This window comes from Rhineura floridana, chromosome 8, assembly GCF_030035675.1.
Source record: "Rhineura floridana isolate rRhiFlo1 chromosome 8, rRhiFlo1.hap2, whole genome shotgun sequence".
NCBI classification, from domain to species: domain Eukaryota; kingdom Metazoa; phylum Chordata; class Lepidosauria; order Squamata; family Rhineuridae; genus Rhineura; species Rhineura floridana.
Genome location: NC_084487.1, coordinates 26,470,920 through 26,497,118, shown reverse-complemented (window position 1 = coordinate 26,497,118; position 26,199 = coordinate 26,470,920). Strand labels below are relative to the sequence as shown.

General features: G+C 43.7%; 1 protein-coding gene across 3 annotated transcripts in view; it reads right to left on the bottom strand.

The window, feature by feature from the left end:
- Nucleotides 1-733: 733 nt before the first annotated feature.
- The window catches only part of LOC133390308 (sodium- and chloride-dependent betaine transporter-like), a 65,089-nt gene continuing 39,623 nt past the window's right edge, over nucleotides 734-26,199 (bottom strand). Inside the window, exons 13-16 of one of the 3 annotated variants that reach the window (XR_009764372.1) lie at nucleotides 16,286-16,386; nucleotides 14,546-14,716; nucleotides 2,038-2,431; nucleotides 734-803 (exon numbers count right to left, since the gene is read on the bottom strand). Coding sequence is in view for 1 of the 3 variants with exons in the window: in XM_061638670.1 (XP_061494654.1) it covers nucleotides 6,704-6,856; nucleotides 14,546-14,716; nucleotides 16,286-16,386 (425 nt within the window). In the remaining 2 variants the exon portion in view is untranslated. Of the gene's footprint in view, nucleotides 804-2,037; nucleotides 2,432-2,785; nucleotides 6,857-14,545; nucleotides 14,717-16,285; nucleotides 16,387-26,199 lie in introns of those variants that run through there. The other 2 variants (XR_009764371.1, XM_061638670.1) reach the window with 2 other exon arrangements.

Sequence of the window (26,199 nt, the reverse complement as noted above, 5' to 3'; positions counted from 1 at the left end):
GTGGCAGCTTCTCAAAAGAAGTGGTACCAGCCTCCTCACTGCTGTGCTGGAGCACCATCATTGCAGGTGGCCAGAAGGATGTTCTACAGTTACTACGTCAGCAGGAATCACATGACACAAGTGGCCAAGGGGTTTCTCCTGATTCTATAAAGCTGCTGACTCTTGCTCGATTCCTCAGTTTGACTCTGATATGCTCTTTATATAGCCCATCTCTACCACCAACTTCATTCTTTACTGCATTTATAGATCCAAAACAATTACATGAAAGGGAGCATCCTGGCATGGCCTTTTGCCCACAGCAGTCCTCCCTAAACCTGCTTAGTGTGGACTGTTCTCTTCCCATCATTCAGTGCCACTACCGTACCTTTCCATACATTTCCAATTCCTTTTTCTTCCCTTCCATTTTTTTAGTTTAACATCCATATACACTATAAACATATGAAAAATTGCAATTAGTTATATCATGCTTAATTTATCCATTGTCATAGCTTCATTTGTTTTATATTATTTTCAATTTTTCCTAAAAAAAATCTCTTATCGATTGTATCCTTCCCTCCCATTACTGTATGCATCTTGTAATTTTGTTCATCAGCATTGTATCCCATTGTAATTTGATGACCAGATCGTTTTAAATTGTATTTGCTGTGTTTTTATTTGATGTACACCGCCCAGAGAGCTTGCTATGGGCGGTATAGAAATGGAATTAAATAAATAAATAAAATAAATACCTTTCTCTTCCAGAGGTTTAGTGTTGGTCTAGTGTCGGCTCTCCACCTTCTTGCAGTCAAAACCTGAACTGTTATCTGCATATGGGTAACCAGAATAAAAGAATCTTATCCATCCTGATTATCTGTGTGTCCCACAAGCATCATTACTGGGTCTAAATGTAAATTAAATCCTGTAACTCTCTCTGATAGGCTGTTCGATGTTCACACACAAAAAAAACCTCCAGCCAAAGGGCAGTCCCACCAGATATGCACAAAAGTACCTCTGGCTTTTTCACATCTCCACCAAAAAACAGAAACTGATGGCAAGATTTTCACTAATTTAACAGGCATATAATACTGTCTCTGTGTAATAATTTTTAATCCCTTAAATTTATACCAATCAATCACATTTTTCATGGACTTCCCAGTTTCTTAACATGTTGCAACATGAATATCTATCCACATAGATAGCATTGCCAGGAACACTGCCTGCATTTCGCCCTGGGAATTCTTTGTCTTTCTACATGACTTTCCATGTTGAAGCCTGATGAACTGGAACAGACAGACAGCTCTAAAAATAAACAATCTCCCTTGGCAGAAAAGGGTCATAGGTAGGAAATACAGAACTGTGCCATGTTCCAGAACTCAAACAAGGTGTGTTTTTTTAGATGTTTTTGTTATATTGTTTTAATAGTGTTTTTAAGATTGAGTTGTACTGCTTCCTCTGGTTCCCGAGGGAGAGTTCCCCCTTTCTTACCAACAGGCACACTGGCAAATGAAACATAAAACAACAGCAACATTCACTTTAGAAGGAAAAAACAGGAAGGCAAGGGAGTGAACAAGACCCTTTTCTGGTGCCCCTAATGATACAACACAGTTGTTCCCATGGGCAGAAGGGTTCTCTTCACTCTGATGACCTTGCCAGAAGGGGGGAATGGAACATCCCTTTCCCCCTCCCCCAGTGTTCAGGCTGTGGCTACGTACACACCATACATTTAAAGCATGTGACACCCCCCCAAAGAATCCTGGGAATGGTAGTTTGCCTATCACAGAGCTACAGTTCTCAGCACCCTTAACAAACTACAGTTCCTAACCATGGAGGCTGATGGCTCCGATGTCAGTGGGGTAGTGAATTTGCTCTGGATTTTAGTCTGAATTTTCAAAGAGTTGTCCAAGGTGCTGAAACCTATTCCCAGCAATAGGGTCAGCACCTTGGACAGCTCTTTGAAAGTTTGAATATCAGAGCCACTGTTCTCCACTGGCTCCTAGGATTGTTTGAGGTTAGGGTTAGTGTCCTGGCCAGCCCCATTGGATTCAGACTCAGACTCACTTGTGTTTTCCTCCATTATGTTTAATGTGGAACTTCAGATTAGAGAGGACTGCGAAAGCTAAGATGTTGTTGCAGCAATTAGACTTGCCCCTCAAGACTCTTTAAGAAGGCTCAGGGCAGGCTCTCTATTTGCATGGGGAAGATGTCTCTGAATGGGACTGGGCTAGCAAGCGGGTGCTCCTACAAACAAGGCAAAGAGAGGGTGCCAATTGTGCCTGTCTGCACATCAGCCAGTGCGTCCTTGGTGATGGGGGCAGAGGGAGGTCAGGCAGATCTTCCTTGGATGCTGTCTCTGGTCCAGCCTCAGATTCCTTCCCATTGTCAAGAGGCGGCAGCCGAAGAGGAGGAACATGGGCTGGTTCATTGTCAGACAGCAGCGTTTCTTCAACTGGAACTGAAATTAAGGGGACAGAGTTGTCACTGTCTACAGTGCTGCAGTCTTCTCCTATTTCAGCCTCTTGCTTTTAATTCTGATGAGACAATACATCCACTGTGGGTTCCACTTGACCTTCTGTAAGGTATTTGTCAAAAGTTTTCTCTAGCTATTAAAATGAAGCACAGGTTGTGTCCAAGTTCATAACTCAAAAGCTCCACTCCTTCCATTAAGTTCTGTCAACTGCTAATTGATCAAAATTCTGCAGACTGCTCCCTTGGCCAGAGGTTATATCATTCTGACCTCCTCTACCCCATAGGACAGCAAAACCAAAATCACAACCCAACATTGCTCCATAATTAAACAAATGGTATTTATTGAGCATATTTTAAGTACAAAGGTGTATGAAATATATATAGATGAAAAATAAACCTCAATATGCTTTCAAGGGGTGGAGCTAGTGTTGCCAACTTTTTTTTAATGTTCCTGTACAGCCTGACATGAAAACATTTAGCAAATGAAGCATCCCTCAGTTTTGAAATAAACAGCAAATTTACTGTAGCCATCATCCAGACATGACAGCATCAGCCATGTGCAGAGTCATGGCTAGCACCTGAGAGATGGTCGAGTAGAAACACTAATAACATGAAGATTTGTCTATGTGGCCACGACAATTAGCAAAATAATGATGGCTTGGAATTCTGACAAATGGCACCTTGGCATGGATGCCACCTGGCTGCAAGCTCATTGGTTGACTTTAGGCACTTATTTATTAGATTTATATCCTACCCTTCCTCCCTGTAGACACTTCTGTGGCACATTCATGGGAGCCGCTTAAGAGTGGGAATTGGCCGAAAGTCAGGGTTGGGGAACCTTTGGCCCTCCAGATGTTGCTGAACTTCAACTCCCATCTGCCCCAACAAGCATGGCTAATGCCTAGGGATGATGGGAGTTGCACTTCAATAACTTCTGGAAGGCCAAAGCTTCTCCATATCTTCTCCTATGGAAGGCACAGGAACAGAGTCAGAAAAACTTGGCAGTCCTACATATGATGTCTTGTGTATATAGAAATACTGTAAACAAGAGTCTGATTGCTTTTTATAAACATTCATATTACTGATGGTAACCTTGAAATTAGGAACTTTTTCTCCTGGTGGAAAAAAACCCTGATGGCTCAACATTCTGATGAGCATATCCTTGTTATGGGCTGGATCCAACATCTTCTGTCCACTGGGCAAGAGCTCTTGTACTAGTGGATCAGTGAGCTTTAATGTTGCACAACAAATCAATCCAATCCAGCAGTTGTGCTAACAGAAACTCCTGCACAACAGATTGCCTACTCTGTTGTGCAACAAAGTTACCAGCAATCTGCTTATACATTCTCTTGCAAAATAATGTTCCACTGGTGCAAACCATTTTGCCATTATTGGGACAGAACGCCTTGCTCAATCTAGAAATGGGGATGAAATTTGGCTCAGTTTGTATTTTAATGCAAACCCAACTAATTCACACTTCTTGAAACAAAGCACACACTGAGTTGCAGCTAACCTTTAGACAAACTGCAGTTCTCCAGCCAAGGAACATGTACAAAATGTGTATATTAGAAAAATAATATACACAAATGTATTCTTTTAGTTGAAAGGATGTGCAAAAATGTGTAAATTAGGCAAAGTTGCCTAGAAAAATGTTCATATTAGGAGGTGGGCACTAAAATGCTGATAAATTTTCATGAGAACTTTTTTAGAAAATGGTAAACCGATGCAGAGATGTGGAGAACTGAACTTAAGAATGGAAGAATGAGAAAGTGAGAGAAACCAAAAGTGAAATATTTGTCCAGCCCTAACCTGCTCTTTGCATATCAACACGGGCTTTCATCGTTGGTCTTGGAAATGACTAGAGGGGAGGTGACCCTGCACTTCATCCTGAGTAGCGCTGATGTGAAATGCAAGGGGTGATGAGCCTACTGGGAAGTGACTATGGTGCTATTATATTCAGCATATTTCTATCTGGAAAGTTGACAAGGAAGTCTATCACATGGGCTTGTATCCAACACTGCTTCCCCTTCCTACTTTCCTCCCTGTTGCAGCCCTTCTGGAGCAGCAGGAGGAGGAGAAGTGGAAATCCCACTGCACAGGCGGAATACCACTTGTGCAGTGTGGGGTGCAGCCCATGGTAAATATATCAACAAAAACATCAGCTCAGTGTGCAACAGTAGCAAAACTTGCCCAGAGCTGCAAAAGAGGATGCATCCCACATCTAACAAAATTGCATCAACTTGTTTCCTTTCTAACTACTGGAGCAAACAGAATCTGCACCAGGTGGGGGGGGGATGGGGAGTGTTATAAACATCTATGTGGCTGTTAAAGAGAAAGGATAGTTTGCCATGTTGAAACCTGACCAGAGTGCCATTGGGGGAGGGAGAAGGAGGGGACTGTCTCTCATGAGATTAGTCCTCAGAAGCACCTATATCTCTGGTTCTTGTGTGGGGATAAAAAGTAATCACAACAATCTTTCTTTCTTTCTTTGCAGGTAACAGCAATCTTATAAACCTATCCTCAACTTACTCCCAGGTGCCATCCTTATCATTAATATATTTAAGAGTAGGCTGTTGAATCTTGCCCTTCCCCCACTGGAACCTAAATAGCACCCATACAACCAGATTGTTCCACTTCCAATGGCTATTTAGATACATTATGTTGAAAACAAAGCTGGATAGTTGTTGTTTTAAAAAAAATCACATTAAGACAAGAGACTCTGGCTTGCACCTCTAGACCTCCATACTTAGAAGTAAGCCCCACTGGTTGGAACATATCACTTCTCAGTAAAATAGGGTGGCCAGGTGAAAAAACGGGCTGAGCTCTGCACATTTTAACTTGCTGAAATACCCTCTTCTACATAACTGTTAGAGGTACAGGAGCACAGTCGCTCTACATGCAAGCCTGCATATAGCTGTAAGACTGCAGCCACAATGTTCATGAAGCAGAAGGAGCTCCCTCTTTGGGTTTAGGACATTGAGTTGACCTTGGATAGGAGCGAACACTTACACAAGAAACAAATGGAAGGAAGCCAGGCCTCTGTGCACAGAATTTTTTTTAGCTTTTAGCTTTTACCATCTGGTGAAAGACTTCAGCTCTGGTATTTCCTACACTTGGTATTTCCTACATTTCCTAATGTAGTTTTGGGATTTACTTATAGAGCTATTCCATTCAATCTGCATTTCTCTAATTTTCCAGCAACTCAAGGATGTCACATGGAGCTGTATCAAACGAAGTACATTCAAGCTGAAATACTGTCTGCCGGCTGCATTTCCTTTCTGCACTAGTCTCTTCTCAAAGGGAAAAAAGAAAGATCTTAAGTGGCTTTGACATGTTCTTTTTCTGACAAATTCTTGCTTCCAGTTTATCGCTTTTTCCCCTGCAGGAGCTTGTGTCTAACAGGGGTGGTTGAGTGATCAGGCTCTGATTTTGAAGTCCAAATGGGGGTTGTTGCCACTCTGTTTTTAAAAAAACAACTCACCTGTAGCAGATCTATGTGACACAGGAACGTAGGGAGCAGCCTCTTTATATTGAATAAGACCATTGGTCCATCCAGGTCAATATTGTCTACACTGACTGGCAGCAGCACTCCAGGATTCCAGCCCTACCTGGAGATGCTGGGGACTGGACCTTCTGCATACAAAGCAGGTACTCTACCACTGAGCTATGGCTGTTCCCGTCTGAATTTTGAATTGTTTGTTTATTTAAAGTTATCCACCAAATTTGCCACAGAAGCACAATTCCTAAAGTTAGGTTATGCAAATAAAGCTGAAGATTCAGGTTTTCAAGGTATTTGAAATGTTTTGCCAAGAAGTGGAGGAGGCAGTGGAAGGACATTTGAGGAAGCAACCAGGGACCTGGAATGCCCAGCTTTGTAACAATTTATTCTGACATATTGCTGCCAATTTATTTCTAGAGGAAGAGCACATGCTTTGCAGGCACAAGGTCCTAAGTTCAACCCCTGGCATTGCCAGTTAAAAGGTTTTCAGGCTGCACCTGAGCTCAGGTTGCCCCTCAGCTAATACCTTCCCAGACCATTTTGCAGGTCTACAATGGCTGTTCTATTGCTGTGGAAACAGCAGCCGTTCCAACCTGTGCAAACAGATGCTAAGTCAATGTAGAGTGAAGGTGGTGACTTCTTAAGTGACCCTGTTAAGTAGGAAAACATGAGGAGCAACTCATCCCAGATGAAAAACAGAAGCCACCAGAAATAAGGACAGAGACATCCAGAATGTAAAGAAGTCATTCCCTATGAGTTCTAAAAGTTGGTCTCCTTCTCTGTTGTGATGAGCACTTCCTTGACTGGGCACTGGCTTCCCGGCTTAGAACACTCCCACTTTCCAGACAAGCCAGACAGGTGCTTCTTTGGCTGGGGCAAGTCCTCTGCTGCAGAAGTGAGCTGGCATAACCGCTGCGGAAAGACAGGCAGGGAGCAGACAACGTCTCTGTTAATTAAACTGTTAGACAAACTGACACCCAATTGCAACCCACATCAATTGCTGTGGGAAAGGCATTCATGAGCTAATCCATTGCATTCCACTTCCTAATGCATGCTTACTGAAAGATACATCTAAAAGACCAGAGGGGAAACAGCTGAATGGTCTGATCCATTTTGCCTTTAGGCTCGCTTTTGGTTGGCATGTTATGGTGCACAGTAAACACTCAGTAATGCTTATAGACAAGTGGGTAGATGGTGTGATTGAACAGCATTAGGGAGAACAATAAAGAACCCCCTAACACCTTAAAGCAGGGTTGGGGAATTTCAGGCCCCAAGACCAAGTATGACTCTCCATCTGGCCCTCAGGACTCTCCCTAAGCTATACTTCCTCCTTAGCCACACATCCACTCCCCAGACCACACCCCTAACTGGCTCTACTTGGAACCCTTCTTGAGTGTTTTCGCCTCGCTGAAATGTGTCCTTGACCTCTGATAATGCCTCTTTCTTGCCTGGATGGAGGATAGAGAGGGGTGCGTGACTGTGAGTAGAAACCAGCTTGCTCTATGATGGTAATATTTACGTTTGTTGTTCTGCACATTTTTGCTGGTGGCCCTGCCCACTACTGTCATGCGGCCCCTGGAAGGTTGCCCAGAAGGTAATGTGGTTCCTGGTCTGAAAAAGGTTCCCCACTCCTGCCTTAAAACTGTTATGTCCCCTGCCTCATGGTCCTGCTGCTGGCCTGAGGAGAACAGTTTCAGATGATGCATCAGCCATCTCACTGGAGGGGGAGCCTTCAGGATACCTATCTACACTGCCATGGCTTGAGGATGTGGCTCTTCCATCATCATCATCATCATTGGATGATTCCCCTGAAGCCTCTCCTGCTCCATAACCACGCAGGATTATGTTCTGACCCTTTAAAAAACCCAAAGGGACAGAGCTTTTGGAAGGTCAAGTCCTGCTAGCCTTTTTATGGCTTAGATGACTAAGTTTGCGCTGAGGCAACACCTTTCCAATTCAACTAGCAGGGTCCCAAGGGAGCTTCCCAGAGTCCTGATTTGCCTCATTACATACCTGACCAATTGGACAAAGCTCTAGTATTCCTTGCTACTTTCCCTTTGGGCTTCAAGCCCCAGCAGAAGAGGATACTAACCCATTTTATTGTGGCATAAGGTTACATAGGGCAATTGTAATAATTGACAGCTTCAACTGCTCTCACATTGACTAGGCAAATGCATGTTTGGTTGACAGCAAAGACACCAAATTTATAGATGTAAGAAATTGCTGTGCTTTGGAACAGTTGGATGTGGAACTGACTAGAAAGGAAAGGCATCTGGCTGGCCACTGTGTAAAACAGGAAGCTGAACTAGGTGGATGTCTGGTCTTCTTCAGCAGTTATATTTTGTGGTTCTTAGGTCGTAGATAGCTGTTCCCTCCCCACCATTCGCATAATATCTACGTGGAGCATCTTCCCCAATACCAACACTTCCTATCTTTTGCTGGTGTCCTTTCTATCCCCACAATTTGGCTTTATTTTTTAAATAAGCACCAGCCCTGACATCTACTGAATTCAGATTCAGATCTTTTAATGAGGTTCTGGCTTCAGCTTCTCTTGCCCAGATACCATCCCTCAGGGCAAATTCCTGCTGAGCTTCAATAAGTACTTCTCCTTCAAAGATCCTAATCCAGTTCTGGCTATTCATATTGCAGCTGCCAAGCAGGCCTCCACGATTATACACAATCTTTCTCTTCAGAAGAGGCCTAGTTAATTGTACAACTCTAACCATTTTAGAGATTAAAAAAGCCTGAGGCATGAAAAGCTAGAGGCAGAAGGGGGTTAGCACAGACAGTGAAGGGGTGGAGGCAGGTGTGTCATCCCAGCAAAGGTGTAGCACTCATTGGGATGGGTGGGGCAAGGTTGGGGGAGTTCCAGAATGGCAGCCGCCGCAAAGAGGCATGCACACCTGCAGGGCTGCTGCTAACTCTCGGCTCCCTAACCTCTCCGCCTTGCCCTACCCTATCCCAACAAGTGCAATGTTGCTGGCAGGAAGATGGCACTGCTGGCTGTGCTAAACCACTGATGCCTCGAGCCTTTCATGCCTGCCTTTCATACAGAGGGTGCCCTTCAAGGGCTCTTTTGCAGCCATGCTTTGAAGCAGCAGCAGTTTACTCCACCAGTTAACTTCAGGATAAGGACGGAAGGATCTGCCAATTTTGGTTCTCTCCGTTTCTCCTTTTGCCAATCTTCAGTTCAGTTCTCCACATTTCTGCAGCAGTTTGTGGATTTGTTTGTTTATTTTTTCAAATCCTCCTGAAAAATCCTTCAGCATTTTAATGCCAATTTCTTCTAATAAACACAGTTTGGGATACAGTTTTGTTAATGTACACATTTTTCCCAAGCTATTTCTCCTAACATAATGCATTTTTGTATGTTATTTTCAGTAGTGTATTCATTTTTTCGCAGACTTTTACCTAACATATGTATTTTTGCGAACACTGGCTGGTTGGAGAACTGCACTACAAAATTCGGATAAGTGCGAATTGGAAAGGATAGCTCCGTTTCTGCTTTCAAATTGTTTCAGAAACTGATTGCAGGAGGAAGAAGGAGGGGGGACCCCAGGATGCCCAAAAAGGAGAATTACTTGATTAAGGAATCCAAATTGGTTTATTAAAAAGAGGAAAGAAGCCCAACGTGTTTCAGCCACTCTGAACTTGGCCTTCGTCAGGGGCTAAAGATTAAAACATACAATGATCCATTTAATGACATGTCATTTGGTATTACATTGTATGATATGAGATGATATGAACAAGTTACTAAATGGATCATTGTATCTTTTAATTTTTAGCCCCTGTCAAAGGCCAAGTCCAGAGTGGCTGAAACGCGTTGGGCTTCTTTCCTCTTTTTAATAAACCAATTTGGATTCCTTAATCAAGTAATTCTCCTTTTTTGGCATCCTGGGGGGTCCCCCCTCCTTCTTCATCCTGAGGTCTTGGATGCCATCCACTTTTGCTGTTCAGAAACTGATTGGCCTTTAAATGTGAACTGAATCAAATTTCTCCCCCATCCTTACTTCAGGAGCAAAGGACGCCTGTACTCGCTGCACTGCCAATGCAGATTATTTCCACACTATGGAGTACAAAGCAGACAGTATGGAAATGCTTAACTGCTACAGTGAACAACAGCTGTCTGAGAGCATAAGTACAATTTTTTAAGCACCATGTAAATCTCTCTCTCTCTCTCTCTTTTGATAAAACACTCAAGATTTGGCTCAATCCGGTGCCATGTCAAGAGAATCCACACAGAGGACACCAAGTTAAAACAACAGACAACATTAACAGCACTCTTCACATTCTTAACCTGAATGCAGGTGTTAGCATAGCTCAGTTAAATGTCAGAATTTGCATCTGGGACTTTTGTAATCTTAACTAATCTTGGCACCTCACAGCTTCAGGATTTAGCATGTTGTTGTGATTCATGGAACACTGGTTAGCCCAGCTGCTCTGAGCAATAGGAAGCCCGTGAGCTTGTGACGAAGCCCCAAGAATCTCAATTCCCATTTTTTTGATTGTTTAATGAAGTCTTTAGCCCTCAAAATTGCAGAGAGAAGTTTGAAAAATGTGATGGCAAAACATTACATATGTCTGCCTGTTTCTGTCATTACTGGAGCTCCAGAGGCAAATAAAATGTTTCCATTTTTAAAAACGGTTTCCTGCATTTAATTAGTTACTGTGATGCTTCTACAAGAGCTTTCTAAAGATAATAAATCTAGAGTTCTGCATGTAAGTGGAATGAGTCAAATCAGAATGACATATCAACAAGGAATTGGGCTGTTAACTTTAGGCTTTTTCAATCAATTAATTTTTCACAACTTTTCAAAGATGAAAAGAAATTCATAGAATACCTGTCTGCTAAGAAATGTGCGATTCCCCCCCTCCTTTGCTTCTGGAATTGATTCCAAATGTTACACAGCTGCCTCCCCACCCCACTTCAAAAGTTAGTGTTATTTTGGTAATTGATTTTTGGGGGAGGGGGAACACATTTGTTCCATTTGTGTATCTAATTGTTTCATTTTGTAATGTTTGTCCCATCTGTATATGTTAACTATATTCATAGGTATTATGGCTTTCAGCTAAGAAAATAAACTGAAATGCACAAGCTACTCCAGTGTAAATGGTTTTATGTTCTCTTCCTCTTGGCTTATAGTTCCTAAAGTTTACTAATATTGTGTTAAGCTGTTTCTACACTAGGGTCCTTTAATGCCACTGATGGCATTGCTGTTTCACAGACAGCTGGAACAGAGGCTCATTCAAACAGACCAAAGCATTGTAGGATAAAATGAACATGCTGCAGACATTTGGAGAGAGACACCATGCAGAGGTCCTTATAGGCAAATGCAAGAAGCCTCCAAGCCAAGGTGGGTGAGCTGACATCCTTGGCTTTAAAGGGGAGCACAGATATATTGGGCACAACAGAAAGCTGGTGGAATGGAGAGAACCAGTGGGTAGGGATGGAAGGATCTGCCAACTTTGGTTCTCGCAGTTTCTCATTTTTCAAATCGTAATTCAGTTCTCCACAATTCTGCAGAAATTTGTGGATTTGTCCCACACCATTAAAACCAGTGGGATCCTGAATAATCAAGACATTCATATCCTTAAGCTCATGACTTGGAGATCTTCACAGGGAAATACAGCATGGTGAACAAATTGTAAAGAGAATGAATGAATCATGTAAAGAATAAACAAATATTGATAAAACAGTGGTGAATTAAAACCTCTAGAGCAGGTGTGGAGAACCATTTGCCTTCTAGACATTGCTCAATTGCAGCTCACATAATTCCTGGCCATTGGCCATGCTTGCTGGGGCTGGTGGGAGTTACAGTTCAGCAACCTCTGGAGGGCCAAAGGATTCCCACACCTACTCTTTAGAATGTGTTTGCTTTCCTTATTCCTTTTCACCCCACTTTGATCATACCATGACGTATGCTGTGTGACCAAGGCTGCTTTCTTCAGCACAGTGGACTAAAAATGGCTGAAGCGTTTACAAAGGTTGTAAAGGAATGATCAAGGCAGAGCCGCATCGTCTCCTGAAAACACACTTTTGCTCTCCTCAACACACACAAAAGTCATCACTTGTCAAAAAATAAGCAATTCATTCCCCGTCAAAGAGGGACCCACATTGTCCCTTCCCATGGTCACCTCAGAGCTTTCCCGCAAGTAGATGCCCTTCTCATCACATGCATGAAAACATGTCATTGTACCCCACGTAGCTGTGGACTCACTCAGCTGGAAACTACGAAGACTTTTTACATTGCAGTATTTCTGTTTTTTTCCTTCCCACTGCATTTTGTTCATTGGTGCCCTTTGCCTCCTCTGTGTGTTTTCCTTACAGTTCTCCTCCTTTTTTTCCCTTCCCTGTCTAGGGTTTTGCCTCACAACTTGTCTACCTGAGGTGAACATCAAATGAGCGCCGACATACAGCCTGTCATATCTCATTATGCTAGAATCTCTAGTCAGTAAACAAGGGCCTGCAGGCACAACATCAGCTTCCCGGAGGTCAGAGCACCAGGAAGGTGCCCTTTGCAAAGTTCACTCTCTTCAGTGCTAGTGTGAGATTTCCCAGCCATTTGTCACTGCAACTTAAATTGCTTCACCAAGACACATGCATGCACACACCCAATGAGGTGCACACCTAAAAGATTGTATTTTATGCTTTTCAAATTATTTGTCATTCCATACGCTGCAGTTTTCAATGAGCCAGCAACAATGATGTCGCATCTTAAGTTCCACGAGATAAAAAGACTATGAGTCAATTCAGAATCAGACTAAGCTATGGTTTGTATTAACCATAGTTTTGGGACCTAAAGCAAGGTGCCAGGTTCCAGATAAGGGTTGTGGAAACTTTTTTTCTTTCAAGGGCCACATTCCCTCAGGTGTAATATGTCAGAGTCCACATGCCAGTGGTGAGAAGGAATAAAGCCAGAGATGGGCAGTGCTACAGTCAGAAGTGGATGAAGCCACCCATTTTCTCTATATACTGGGCTAATTTCAAGGCCCTGATTTTAGAGTATAAAGCCCTATACAGCTTGGGACTAGGATAGATCGTCTCACCCTTTATATATCCAGTCAGTCACTGAGCTCTGCAGGTGAGGGCCTCCTGCAGATACCATCTTATCAGGAGGTCCGTTCCACACAACATAAGAAGCAAGCCTCTAGTGTTGTGGCACCTACCCTTTGGAATTCCCTCCCCTTAAATATTAGACAGGCACCATCTCTTTTTGGCACCTGTTGAAGACCCTTCTCTTTCAACAAGCCTTTTAAGCAGAGGCCTTATACTAGTCTGCATCTGTATTGGAATTGTTTTTAAGATGTTTTGGTTAAGATGGTTTTAGTGCTCTACCATCTGTTTGCCACCCTAGGCTCTCTTTGGGAGGAAGGTTGGGATATAAATTTAATTTAATAATAATAATTGAAAAATTGAAATAATAATAATACTTTCTTCCATTCCTTCTCTCTGCCTCTCGTTCTTTCTATCCACCCAATAGGCTGCTGGGAATGGAGAGGCTCCTCTTGCCAGAAATCGGAACTGATAACTGCAGAGGGCCTCCCCGCATGGCCGCTGACAGACAGACAGGTCAAAAGGGTCTGTTTTCCTGTGCCTGGGGCCACAAACCAACAAAATTAGGCTAAGAGCCACATAAAACTAGACTGAGGGCTGCAGATTACCCACTCCTGCTCCAAATGTGCAAGCTCAACATGGTTTAGAGCAATAACTTGGTTTTTAATAATCAGTATAGGTTTTTAACAGCCTTTGGAGAGTAGATGGTCTGAAACTATGATCTGTCAATTCAGACATTACACTAGAACAGTTAAGCTTGCTTAACCATAGTCGGGAATGGTTTCTACACAGTCGGGAATGGTTTCTACACAGTGCCAATGTTGCTTAGTGGTCTTCCTTTCCCCAAACAGACTGGGGCTCCCTGGTCATTTCCTTGACGTAATGGGCCTTATGTAAGGCTCTGGTCTGCCAAACTCAATCTAATATAACCAATATGGGAACAGGGGGCATATCAAACCAGGTATGCTGTCTGCCAGGCTTGTGCAGACAATTAAGAAAAACATTTTCCATAATAGTCAGCTAGTGCTCTGTTTCAATTTGTGTGTGGAGTTTATTGTATTATAACTGGTAATTTGGAGGGGTGCTTTATTGCATTATAATTGCTGCAATGCTGTGATATCTTTTATAAAATTGCAGTATATAAATATTTTTATAAATAAATAAGCTTTATAAAGAGGAATGCCTGCAGTTAGGCAGAATTAAGGGTTATGTTCTCTAGAATAACCAGTGTCAAATCTTGCCCCCATCCAATTAGTGCTCTGTGCATCTCAGAATGTGATGAAGGGTCACGTGACTTTCCCCCGTTATGAAGGATTACTGATCCAGCTGGTTTGGAATGAAAAGTCACTGATGTTCAGCAACATCACTTCATAGGTTACGGTGACACAAAAAGGCAATGTTTCTGGGAAACAGCAAAGGCCATTCTAAGTTTCTGTACAACGAAATTGATTGAAGACATTAACTTCATCTCTTACAAGCCAATGGACAGCCCTACTCAATAACCAAGCTAGATTTTGTGACATTAGAGGTGCCTCGCTTTATGTTACCTCTTTTAATGATCCTTTGGTTTTCAGGAGAATGAACACAATGTAGGATGGAATGCAGATCATAGAAGACAGCGCCATCAACCAGCCCACCGCGATACCCCAAGGTGGATATTGATATACGTTGTTATATGTGAGTGGTGTGTATCTAATGAGTGAAAACAGGAAGGTCGCCTGAAGAAGACAAAAGCAGACAGCATGACTGCAACGCTAAATGGAAAATTAGAAATATGCATGAAGAGAGAAGGGTGAGAAGAGCCTGTATACTGATAACTTGGCATTCTCAGCACAACTGTTTCAGCTATAAAGACAACCCATATTGAACTCCTGTCATGTTAGCCCATGGCAAGGTGCTTGTGAGGATCCTTCAGTGCATCCTTCCTTAACTTGGTGTTCTCCAGATGTTTTGGACTGCAACTCCCAGCCATCATGGCAAAAGGGAGAGATGATGGGAGTTATAGTCCAAAATGTCTGGAGGGCACCAGGTTGGGGAAGGCTACTGTAGCGCACACAGGATTCAGCCCAGATTTAGCTTCTGGGCTTCTATTCTAAACAGTATTTTTCAAACATGTGTAATGGGACATCAAAAGCTAAATGGACCATACTGTGGAGGCTGGTCCATTTGGACAAATGAGGCACTCCTTGACCAATCTCAGTCAGCCTTCAGTCAGCCTCCATCTTCCTGCTTCCTTACTTACAACCAGTCCAGGGGTTGGCACTGGCTGTCAACTTCCTCCTCCTCAATCTCAGAATTCAAAGGGGAGGACAAAAATAGAATTAGAACTCTCCGTCATTGACTCTGGGTCTGCCTGCTGTTGGCCTCCCTGCCTTCCACTCTACCAGTTCCAACGGGGATCAGCCACCAGTGGACCACAGGGAGTCATACCTGTATATAGACCCGGAGACTAGGTTTTCCAGCCTTGAGATCAATGGCTGGACAATGTAAAGCCTGAAGTGTAGCAAGCAGCAGTTACTGCTCTGCTGCCCAGGTAAGGGCAAAAAGCAAATGTCCTACTATTCTGACATTTACTGAATGTATGGTTGTTTGTTTCATGAGATTTCTTTCCCATGCTTTTCCAAGGGCTGAAGGTACACAAGAGGAGCCCTGCTGGATCAGACCAAAGGCCTACGTAGTCCAGCATTCTGTTTCCTACAGTGGCCAGCCAGATGCCTATGGGGAGCCCACAAAGCAGCACATGAGGGCAGTCATTCTCTTGTGCCTGTCATTGTTCCTCAGCTACAGTTATTCAGAGGACCACCTCCTCCCTCATGAACCTACCATCAACTCAAATCCGAGAAAGAGAGCATCCTATCATCATCCGTGGTTCACCTGGTGGCGATGTGGGAGAGGATGCCCAGATTATTGAACTCATTGCTACAGGAGAACTCTTTGGTTTCAATGCTACCTGGAGACCTTTTATTTCACCAGGCTTATGGCCTGATTGGTGTCAGGGAGGGAGGGAACTGGCAAGGAAGAGGAAGGAAGACCAGAGCCAGGTAAGTGGAGGGGGCGGAGTTCAGATTACAGACTTAACCAGAGACTTGCCCAGCTGAAAATACTAGTGTGCTTTATGAGAAAGCCAAATTTGTATTCTGAACCACATTGTTACACAAATCAGCAACACTGTTACAGAAGAGCAAGAAGTTCTATACAGCAATTCTAATGGAAATTTCAACATTTCATTCTGATTCAGAGATGCCCTGCTTAAGTAAAACATGACACAAAAGAGGCTATCTACCTACCAGACAAACTCCAGGTGTGAGAAAGAGCCAGCACAGTTTAACCAGGGGCCATGGTCGGTAGCCAATCATATCCTCAATGTTGTCATAGAAACGGTCTGCTCCTTGATCCCCACAAAGAAAGAGAAGAGTTGTTTTTTAAAAAAAATCAACATAAATCCATGATATTATGAACCACTCAAATACATGACACAGGTTGCCTTGAGTATTAAAAATATCATCAGCACAGTGATTTATGTATTTCTGTTCCTACTTTTAACAGGGGATAAGGGCAATCCAATGACAACCATACCGAGAGACCATTTGGTCAGCTTCACGGCTGACTAGTTTTGTACCAGGTTTTTCCGTATCTCAGCCTAACACTAGCCCAGGTATGGGGAACTTGTGGTCCTTCAGATATTGTTGGAGTCCATCTCCTATTGTCCCTGATCATTGGCTTTGCTGGCTGGGACTGAGGAGGGCTGGGAATCCAGCAACATCTGAAGGGCCACAGGTTCCTCGTTGCTAATCTAGCCAGCTACAGTGAAGCAAACTGAAGGGATTTTGTGGTTAGGAATACAATTTGTTGGTATATTCATATTAGGCAAGGAAGTTTTAGTATTAAAAGATCTGAGGAAGACCTGAAACCTTTTATAGCATTTTAGAATGTGAATAAGCTTCTATGAGAGGTAACCCTTTTTTGGTGGTTTATAAGGTGTTTTATTGTTTGTTGTCTTCTTTGTATCTTATCTTCAAAGTGAAAATGTTCTGTTGCTCTTTTTCCTCTTTAGGCGTAATGTTGTTTTATGTTCTGTAAGTTTGTTGTTGTTTGTTATGTGGCTGGTCTGTTTTAGTGGCATATTATCTGTTTCGTCACAAGTAGTGCTGGGCCTGGCCTCCACAGGCAAAGGCGGTATGCTTCCGAATACCAGTTGCCAGAAGCCGCAGGAAGGGAGAGTGCTTTTGCACTCAGGTCCTGCTTGTGGGTTTCCCATAGACAACTTATTGGCCACTGTGAGAACAGGACACTGGACTAGATGGGCCATTGGCTTGATCCAGCAAGGCTCTTCTTATGTTCTTATGATGTTTGTGAGTTTTGTGAAAAGAGCCCCTGAAGACTGGATTAATCTTTAGCGGTTATGTGAAATTCTAAATCAGGGAACTTTTTGGCTCCACAGCCCAGATCCTTATCAGGATCAGCCTTGCAGGCCAGATTTGACAGGCGAGTGGGGTCGCCAAATTGTCAATTACATGAAGTCACTATGGTGCCATATGACTGACAGGTGGGTCATCTCACCCACTTATCAAAATCCCTTGTGTTGGGTTCCCAAGCACCCAAGAGCCAGCTGTGTCAGGTGCTTAGTGTTGCTAGCCTCATGCTTCCCAAAGGACCGAGCACATAGCTGGCAAAATGATTCTTTCTCCCCTGTCAATGTTTAAAGTTTAAATATATGAGGCAGCCAAGGGTTCCCCCCCTTTTTTTACCCAAAAGAAAGCCTTCAAGCCGCAACTTGGCTGCTCATAGCAGCTGGGCCATATTTCTAGGACAGATTCCGTGCCACTGCAAGATATCTGAGGTTCTTGCAGGGTACAACAGATTGCTTCCCCCATGGGGGAGAGGAAGAACTGTTAGTATCTTATTCAGGACTCTACCAGCCAGAGGACACAGCTGTGCTACCATTCTCTGATGCAGAGGAGAAGTCCTCTACAGTATCTCTGTCTCCCCAGCCTTGCAGACTGTAAAAGAAGTTGAGGGCCCTTTAATCAGCCAGCCAGCATTTCCAGGTCTTGTCAGCATACAGAAGGCTCAAGCTGGCACTAACTACTTGCAGAGGCGACATCTGTAGTTGCTTCAGGAAAACACTTCATCCTGCTGCACTCCCTTGGAGCTGTCCAGGATCTTATTCTTAGCTGCTTGGATTTCACTAGGACCAGACACGGCCAGCTCCTACTGTGAGCCGCAACCTCCCATAGCAATGGACAGTAGGTGTCCCTGCGTTGCCTAGAAATCTGGGGGATGCTTCTTCTTGTCAGTGAGCATTGCTCAGTTGCCAAGGCAACACAAAGATGCTTGTCCAACTTCTGGGGCAGTGCTTTGAAGTAGGTGGACTGTGCAAAGCATGCTCTGTCATTATTTATTTATTTATTAAATTTATATCCCACTCTTCCTCCTAGAAGAAGCCCAGGGCGGCAAACAAAAACACTAAAAACACTCTAAACCATCTTAAAAACAAAAGACTTTAAAACATATTAAAACAAAGCAGCTTTAAAAACATAATTTTAAAAAAGCTTTAAAAGCATCTTAAAAAGTAATTCCAACACAGGCACGGACTGCGATATGGTCTCTACTTAAAAGGCTTGTTGAAAGAGGAATCACAGAATCATAGAATAGGGGCCTTTAGGGCCATCAAGTTCAATCCCCTGCTCAATGCAGGAATCCAACTTAAAGCATACCTGACAGGTGGCTGTACAGCTTCCTCTTGAAGGCCTCCAGTGTTGGAGAGCCCACCACCTCCATTGTTGTACTGCTCTAACAGTTAGGAAGGTTTTCCTGATGTTCAGTCAAAATCTGGCTTCCTGAAGCTTGAGCCCATTATTCTGTGTCCTGCACTCTCGGACGATCGAGAAGAGATCCTGGCCCTCCTCTCTGTGGTAACCTTTCAAGTACTTGAAGAGTGGTATCATATCCCCCTCCCCCAGTCTTCTCTTCTCAAGGCTAAACACGCCCAGTTCTTTCAGTCTCTCCTCATAGGGCTTTGTTTCTAGTCCCCTGATCATCCCTGTTGCCCTCCTCTGATCTTGTTCCAGTTTGATTGCATCCTTCCTAAAGTGTGGTGTCCAGAACTGAATGCAGTACTCAAGATTGGGCCTAACCAGTGCTGAATAGAGGGGAACTAATAATTCACGTGTTTGGTAGGCACCAAAAGATAATTGAGATGATGCCTGTCAAATATTTAAGAGAGGGAATTCCAAAGAGTAGGTGTCACAACACTAAAGGTCCACTTCCTATGATGTGTTGAACAAACCTCCAGATAAGATGGTATCTGCAGGGGGCCCTCACCTGCAGAGCTTAGTGATCAACTGAGCATATAAAGGGTAAGACAATCCTTCAAGTATCCTGGTCCCAAGCTGCACAGGGCTTTGTACACCAAAGCCAGAACCTTGAACTTGGCCTGATAGCTAATGGGCAGCCAGTGCAATTCTTTCAGCAGAGGGGTAAAATGTTGGTTATACCCTGCCCCAGTGAGCAGTCACACTGCTGCATTTTGCACCAGCTGCAGCTTCCAGACTAACCTCAAGGGCAGCTCCACATAAAGCATGTTACAGTAAATCAGCCTAGAGGTTTCCAGTGCATGGGCAACAGTGGTCAGGCTATCTTGGTCCAGAAATGGCAGAAGCTATCTTACTAGCCAAAGCTGGTAAAAGACACTCTTAGCTACTGAGGTCACCTGGGCCTCTAACAACAAAGATGGATCCAGGAAATACTCCAGACTGTGAACCTGCTCTTTCAGAGGGAGTACGACCCCATCCAAAGTAGGCAATTGACCAGTCATCCAAACTTGGGAACCATCAACCCACAGCCCTTCTATTTTCCTAGGATTCAAGGTCAGTTTATTGGCCCTCATCCAGCCCACCACAGAGTTCAGAGTTGTTACAGAGAAATAGATCTGGCATATTGCTGACACCTCGCTCCAAATCTCCTGATGACCACTCCCAAGGGCTTCATGTAGATGTTAAAAAGCACTGGGGACAAGATGGTACTCTGCGGCACCCCACAGCACAACTGCCAGGGGACTGAGAGCCATTTTCTGCTATTTTTGGAAAATGACCCTGGAGGTAGGATCGGAACCATTGTAAAACAGTGCCTCTGATACCCATCTCACCAAGTTGGCCCAGAAGGATACCATGGTCAATATCAAACTCCACCAACCGGTCAAGTAAGAATAACAAGGTCACACTCCCGCTGTCCTTCTCCTCATAAAGATCATCCATCACAGTGACCATGGCCAATTCAGTCCCATAACCATGCCTGAACCCAGATTGGAATAGGTCAAGATAATCTGTTTCATCCAAGAGTACTTGCAATTGCTATGCCACAACCCTCTCAATCACCTTCCTTAAAAAAGAGGTATTTGCGACTGGGCGATAGTTGTCACAAACCATTGAGTCCAAGGACCATCTCTTTCAGGGTGGCTGGAACTACTCATTCCCGCAAAGACAGATTGACATTGAGGACAAGCATTACCCAATCATCTTGGCAATGTAGGGGCATCTGCCTTGATCCCTGGTGCTATGATGCAAGGCTGAAGGCTAAAACTGCCCTTGCACTATCATTCATTTATAGAGCACCCAATATTTTCAAAGAGCTATATATATATTAAAAGATAAGGCAGATTTGCCTGCCAGCTCACAGTCTAACAGATATTACACAAAAAGAAAAGAGAATGGGGAGGGAAAAGGAAATCAAGCACTGGAGCTACTGTGCCTGAACTTCCTGGGAGGCAGGGGATCCTACATCCCAGTGGCCCTTGGTGGCCTGGCCAGTGGCAGAGGCCAGAGTATGTCTCCCTTAACCCCTGCAGTCCCAGGGCAGTCACAGAAAAAGCCCCCCCCCATTTCACTCCCAACAAAACCCACTCCCCATTTCACACCATATTTCTGGATGATTCTTTGGTCCAACTGTATTTTATTCAGACCTATGGATTAATAGGTGGAGGTTGGGATGAGGGACTACAGGCCCAATCCTGTTCCCTATTCCAAACATGCTGTGAACATGTGAAATGGGCTCTTACTATAGGCTAATCATAATTGGCCTGTCTGTAGCACCACTGAAGTTAATACTAGTTTCTGAATTTTACCACAGAAGCACAAACAACTAGGATGTGCCCTCTCTCTGTTTTCATCACTAGGCTCTAAAATCATCCACATAGCTGAACCAACAAGAATCATTCAAAAGCCCATGGCATTTAGACAAAAATGAAACAGTTACATTTATTAAAAGTTATTCATGGAATTTGGGTGATTCAAATTCTAAAGCCCAAGTGCTCAACTTCTCTGTGAATCACAGCAGCTAAGCCACTGGCAAGTCCCTATGAGCCCACCCCCACACACAGATGCCTGCAGTGACATCAGGGAAGATTAGCGAATTGGAGCTAGGCAAGATCAGAAGCCAAAGAGGACACACAATGAGTACACAACCTGTCATAATAGCAGGTCCTTCACTGGTTAAGTGGAAGGTGCGGGAACAGACCTTTTAGGTAAGCAAAAATGACTAACAGCAGCAATTTGGGTTGTAGTCACGTCCGGTTAGCAGCACTGATAAAGCTTTCTTCACTAGCACACTTCCTGCAGAAATGCTACACTGAAAGATTTCAGCCAACCCATCAAAGGCAAGGGGTGATGTAGTAGAAAACAATGGAACCTGACGCGAATGGATTTACTGAGTCCTTGAACAGGAGGTTGGCACGCTCTATCTTTTAAAAAGAGGATAAAAAAATTAATCAGGCTTAAAGAGTCATCAGTTCAGTCAACCAACACTGCTCTCCAGCAAAAGTGGAAGCTGGAAGAAGGATATGCCAGCCCCCCAGGCCCAGCCCCAGTTATCTATTTGAAAGGATTATAAGTATTGCTTTAGGGAAGAGCCTTCAATAACTCCTGAGGGAGAGCTTTGTTTAAATAAATGGAGGCGTTTGCTACTATCTTGGACAACCTAGAGCACAGAAACTGAAATACCGGCACAAAGCAGCAGTCCATGCAAGCAGAACTCCTGTGCTTGATGGCATTGCAATATCATTGTTTCAAGAAATAGACAACCCCATATCTGGACTGTAAACAGCACTGTTCTGCTAGCCATATGATTAGGCTTCTTCATGGACTTGAACTGCACATTGTCTTATCTGTATTTTCAAGGCTGCTATTTTATGCATACTTACTTATGCACCAAACACAGTAAGGTTTACTGGTGAGCAAACATGCAATTTATTTATGTACCATAAATCAGCTCCTCAATGCTCTGTTGCTTGAATATGAACACTTTAATGAGTGTCAGGCCCTCCAGATGTTGTGGGGCCCCAGCTCCCATCAGCTCCATTCAGCATAGCCAATGTTCAGGAATGGTGAGAGTTGGAGTTCAGCAATATCTGGAGGGTTGCAGTTTCCTACCCCCTGTTTTGTATAGGCAAGAATTCCCAGGCACAACAGCATCTCCCCAGAACAGACACAAGGGGCAAATGCTCCCTTACAACCACTCAGTCTGAAAAGCACACATAGGCAATCTTTCCTGTGTTTTACACAGCACCAGTTAGCAGTGCTTACAGCAGGAACAGGATCATCATCATTTTTCAATCACTTTATACAATAACAAGTATGAAAGCAACTTGGCAAAAATAAAATAAAAAGCAATTAAAACCATAAAAAATTAAAATAGTGACAATACAAAATCCATAAAATGCTCATCCAGCAATTCCAACAGGGCACCGCATACCAGTGGGACTCTCAAGTTTACCCTGAAGTAGGACAGGACAAAGCACAGGCCGCTCCAAAACGAGTAGTTTGAAAGAAACAAAAGGGAAGAGAGTATGAATGGGAAGGATACTCCAGTGGTTGTGACCTGCAAGGTGTGTGCCATGTTTGTTTTCTTGCCTGAGAACAACATGGTGTACACGTGCAACAAGTGCAAACTCGTGGCACTGCTGGAAGAAAGGGTGAGAGGCCTGGAACAGCGGGTGGCCACACTGAGGACTATAAGGTGAAGAGTTCTTAGACAGAACACTGGGACAACAGCAGCAAAGAGAACTGGAGGTGGAAGAGCAACAGCATGTGGTAGCAGAAGAGGAGGCTGCTTTGGAGAAGAACAATGAAGTGGAGGAAACTCTGTGGGAAAGGGTGACAGTTAGGAGCAGAAGAGCTAGAAGACACCCTTCACCAGTGGAACTATGGAACCGCTTTCAACCACTCGTGGATGAGACTGGAGGACAGCCTGTGGTGGAAGAATTACAGGAGACCCCATGCGACAATGAGGAAGCGGCTGAAGCTCAATCAAGCAGGGACAATGAAACCACGCCCCACAACAAGAAGAGAAGAGTACTAGTAGTGGGAGACTCCCTACTGTATGGGATCGAAACCCAAGTATGCCAAGAAGATCCGTGGACTCACCAGGTATGCTGTCTACCAGGAGGACAGATTAGAGACGTGAAGGAAGGGTTGCCATCACTCATCAAGCCCACAGACAGGTATCCCTTTCTCCTCATCCATGTGGGAACAAATGATAATGCCAAACGGAGCTATCAAGAAATCACATCAGACTTTGAAGCTCTGGGAAGGAAACTCAAGGACTTTGTGGCCCAGATAGTTTTTTCATCCATCCTTCCAGTACTTAGAAGAGGAGTAGAAAGGGAAAGAAAACTACTCAATGTGAATGAATGGCTACCAAGGAGGTGCCGACGTGAGAGATTTGGATTCTGGGACCATGGGCTATGCTTCCTGGAAGATGGACTGCTGTCAAGTGATGGGTTGCATCTCACAAGGACTGGGAAGAATGTGTTTGGCCACAGCATGGAGAAGTTCATCAGGAGGGCTTTAAACTGAATTCAAGGGGGGAGGGAGACGTAAACTTGGTGGTAACGACTGATGAAGGCTTGTGCACAGGAACAGGAACAGAGAGATCGTCTCTAATAGGGCCCAGTAACAGTCCTCAGAAAAATGAAGTAAGGAAGCCAAGCCACAAATCACATGGTCTTTGATGTCTGTATACTAATGCACAGAGAATGGGAAACAAGCAGGATGAACTTGAACTCTTAATACAGGAGGGTAATTACAACTTGATAGGTATAACTGAAACTTGGTGGGATGACTCCCATGACTAGAATACAGCAATTGAAGGATATAACTTGTTCAAAAAGAACAGAAGGAACAAAAAGGGAAGTGGAGTCACGTTATATGTTAAAAAATATATATCCCTGCACAGAAATACAGGAAGATGAGCTTGGTTTCCACAGAGAGTATCTGGATTAAAATTAATGGGGCAAGTAATAAAAGGAATGTGGTGCTTGGAGTCTACTACCGACCACCCAATCAAGGAGAAGATGAGAATGTAACTTTTGAAAAGCAAATTGCCAGTGTTTCAAGGAGGCACAATGTAGTAGTAATGGGGGACTTCAATTATCCCGATATTTGTTGGGAGACAAATTCTGCCAAACATGGCCCCTCCAAGAAATTTCTGACTTGTGTTGGAGATAACTTTCTATTAGGTTGCATTAACATTAGTATTGTTTCCAAATCATGTGAAGTATTAGTTCTCCTCTATTCCGCACTGGTTAGGCCTCATCTTGAATACTGCATCCAGTTCTGGTCTCCGCAGTTCAAGAAGGATGTAGACAAACTGGAACAGGTTCAGAGGAGGGCAACAAGGATGATCAGGGGACTGGAAACAAAGTTCTATGAGGAGAGACTGAAAGAACTGGGCATGTTTAGCCTGGAGAAGACTGAGAGGAGATGTGATAGCACTCTTGAAGTACATGAAAGGTTGTCACACAGAGGAGGGCCAGGATCTCTTTTCAATCGTCCCAGAGTGCAGGACACAGAATAATGGGTTCAAGTTGCAGGAAGCCAGATTTCGAATGAACACCAGGAAAAGCTTCCCAACTGTTAGAGCCATACGACAATGGAATCGATTACCTAGAGAGGTAGCGGGCTGTCCGACACTGGAGGCATTCAAGAGGCAGCTGGACAGCCATCTGTTAAGAATGCTTTGATTTGGATTCCCTCATTGAGCAGGGGGTTGGACTTGATGGCCTTATAGGCCCCTTCCAACTCTACTATTCTATGATTCTATGAACCACTAAAAGGTGAGCACCAATGTAGGAGGCGAATTTAATCAAAGGCCTGGGTGAATAGAAAGGTCTTAGCGTGGTGCCTAAAGACTGCCAAGAATGGTGCCAGGTATCTCTTGCTGGGGACAGCATTCCACAGATGGGGAGGCTACCACTGAAATGACCCGTTATTGTGGCCACCCTCTGCACCTTCCTCAGGTGGGACAAGAAGTCTTTCACAGTCTACTTCTTTCTTTATTAGAATCACTCAGGTCCACCGAAGTGTCTTAAATTTACAATGCAAAATCACATATTCAGGATCTCTTAACAGTTAAGGCAAACTGTTTTGTTTTTAAGATGTTTCTAAAGATGTTTTTAGTGTTTTATTGCTTGTTGTTTGCTGTCCTGGGCTCCTTCTGGAAGGAAGAGTGGGATACAAATTTAATAAATAAAGAATAAGGTATACCTAAATCTGTGCTCACTGTTTCTCAGCATGCACTCTTCCTCCAAGAGCTTTCTTCTTCTTCTTCCAGTAATCTCAGCCACCACCAGCACCTAGGTGGTCCACCAGAAATTGGCGAGTGGTCTGCCTCTGGACCATCGTCTACTATCAGCCGGCTCCTGGTTGCTTACCTGCACAGGTGTCCAACTTGTGGCACAAGTGCCAAAATACTAAACTATAAACATTTTAATAGCACCTGTCAAGTTTTCAAAACATCCCCCGCCTATAGCAGAAATCTTTGTAATACCTCTGAAACGAAGACCAGTGTTGTTATGACTACACCTTGTCCCTGTATACTGCAGAGAAGCTGAGAGAATGACAGATTATTTGACCCCAATGCGACCTTGCAAGTTTGCAGCTGGGTAAGATTTGAGCTGGACATTTCCCAGTGCAAGGGTTATGCTCTTAGCCATTATGCTACACCAGCTCTCTCTCCCTCTCTCTGAATTTTTCTGCATGGGTGCACATGTGCAAGAAAGATACATTTATTTGAACATACAAGAGACAAGTCATGGATTCATTCCATGGCCACCCAGAACATTGCTTTGAGCTTCCTTTCACCCAAGGCCAACCAGTTATCTAAGATTCTAATAGCTTTAATCCAGTTTTCTTCTCCAGCAGGAGGA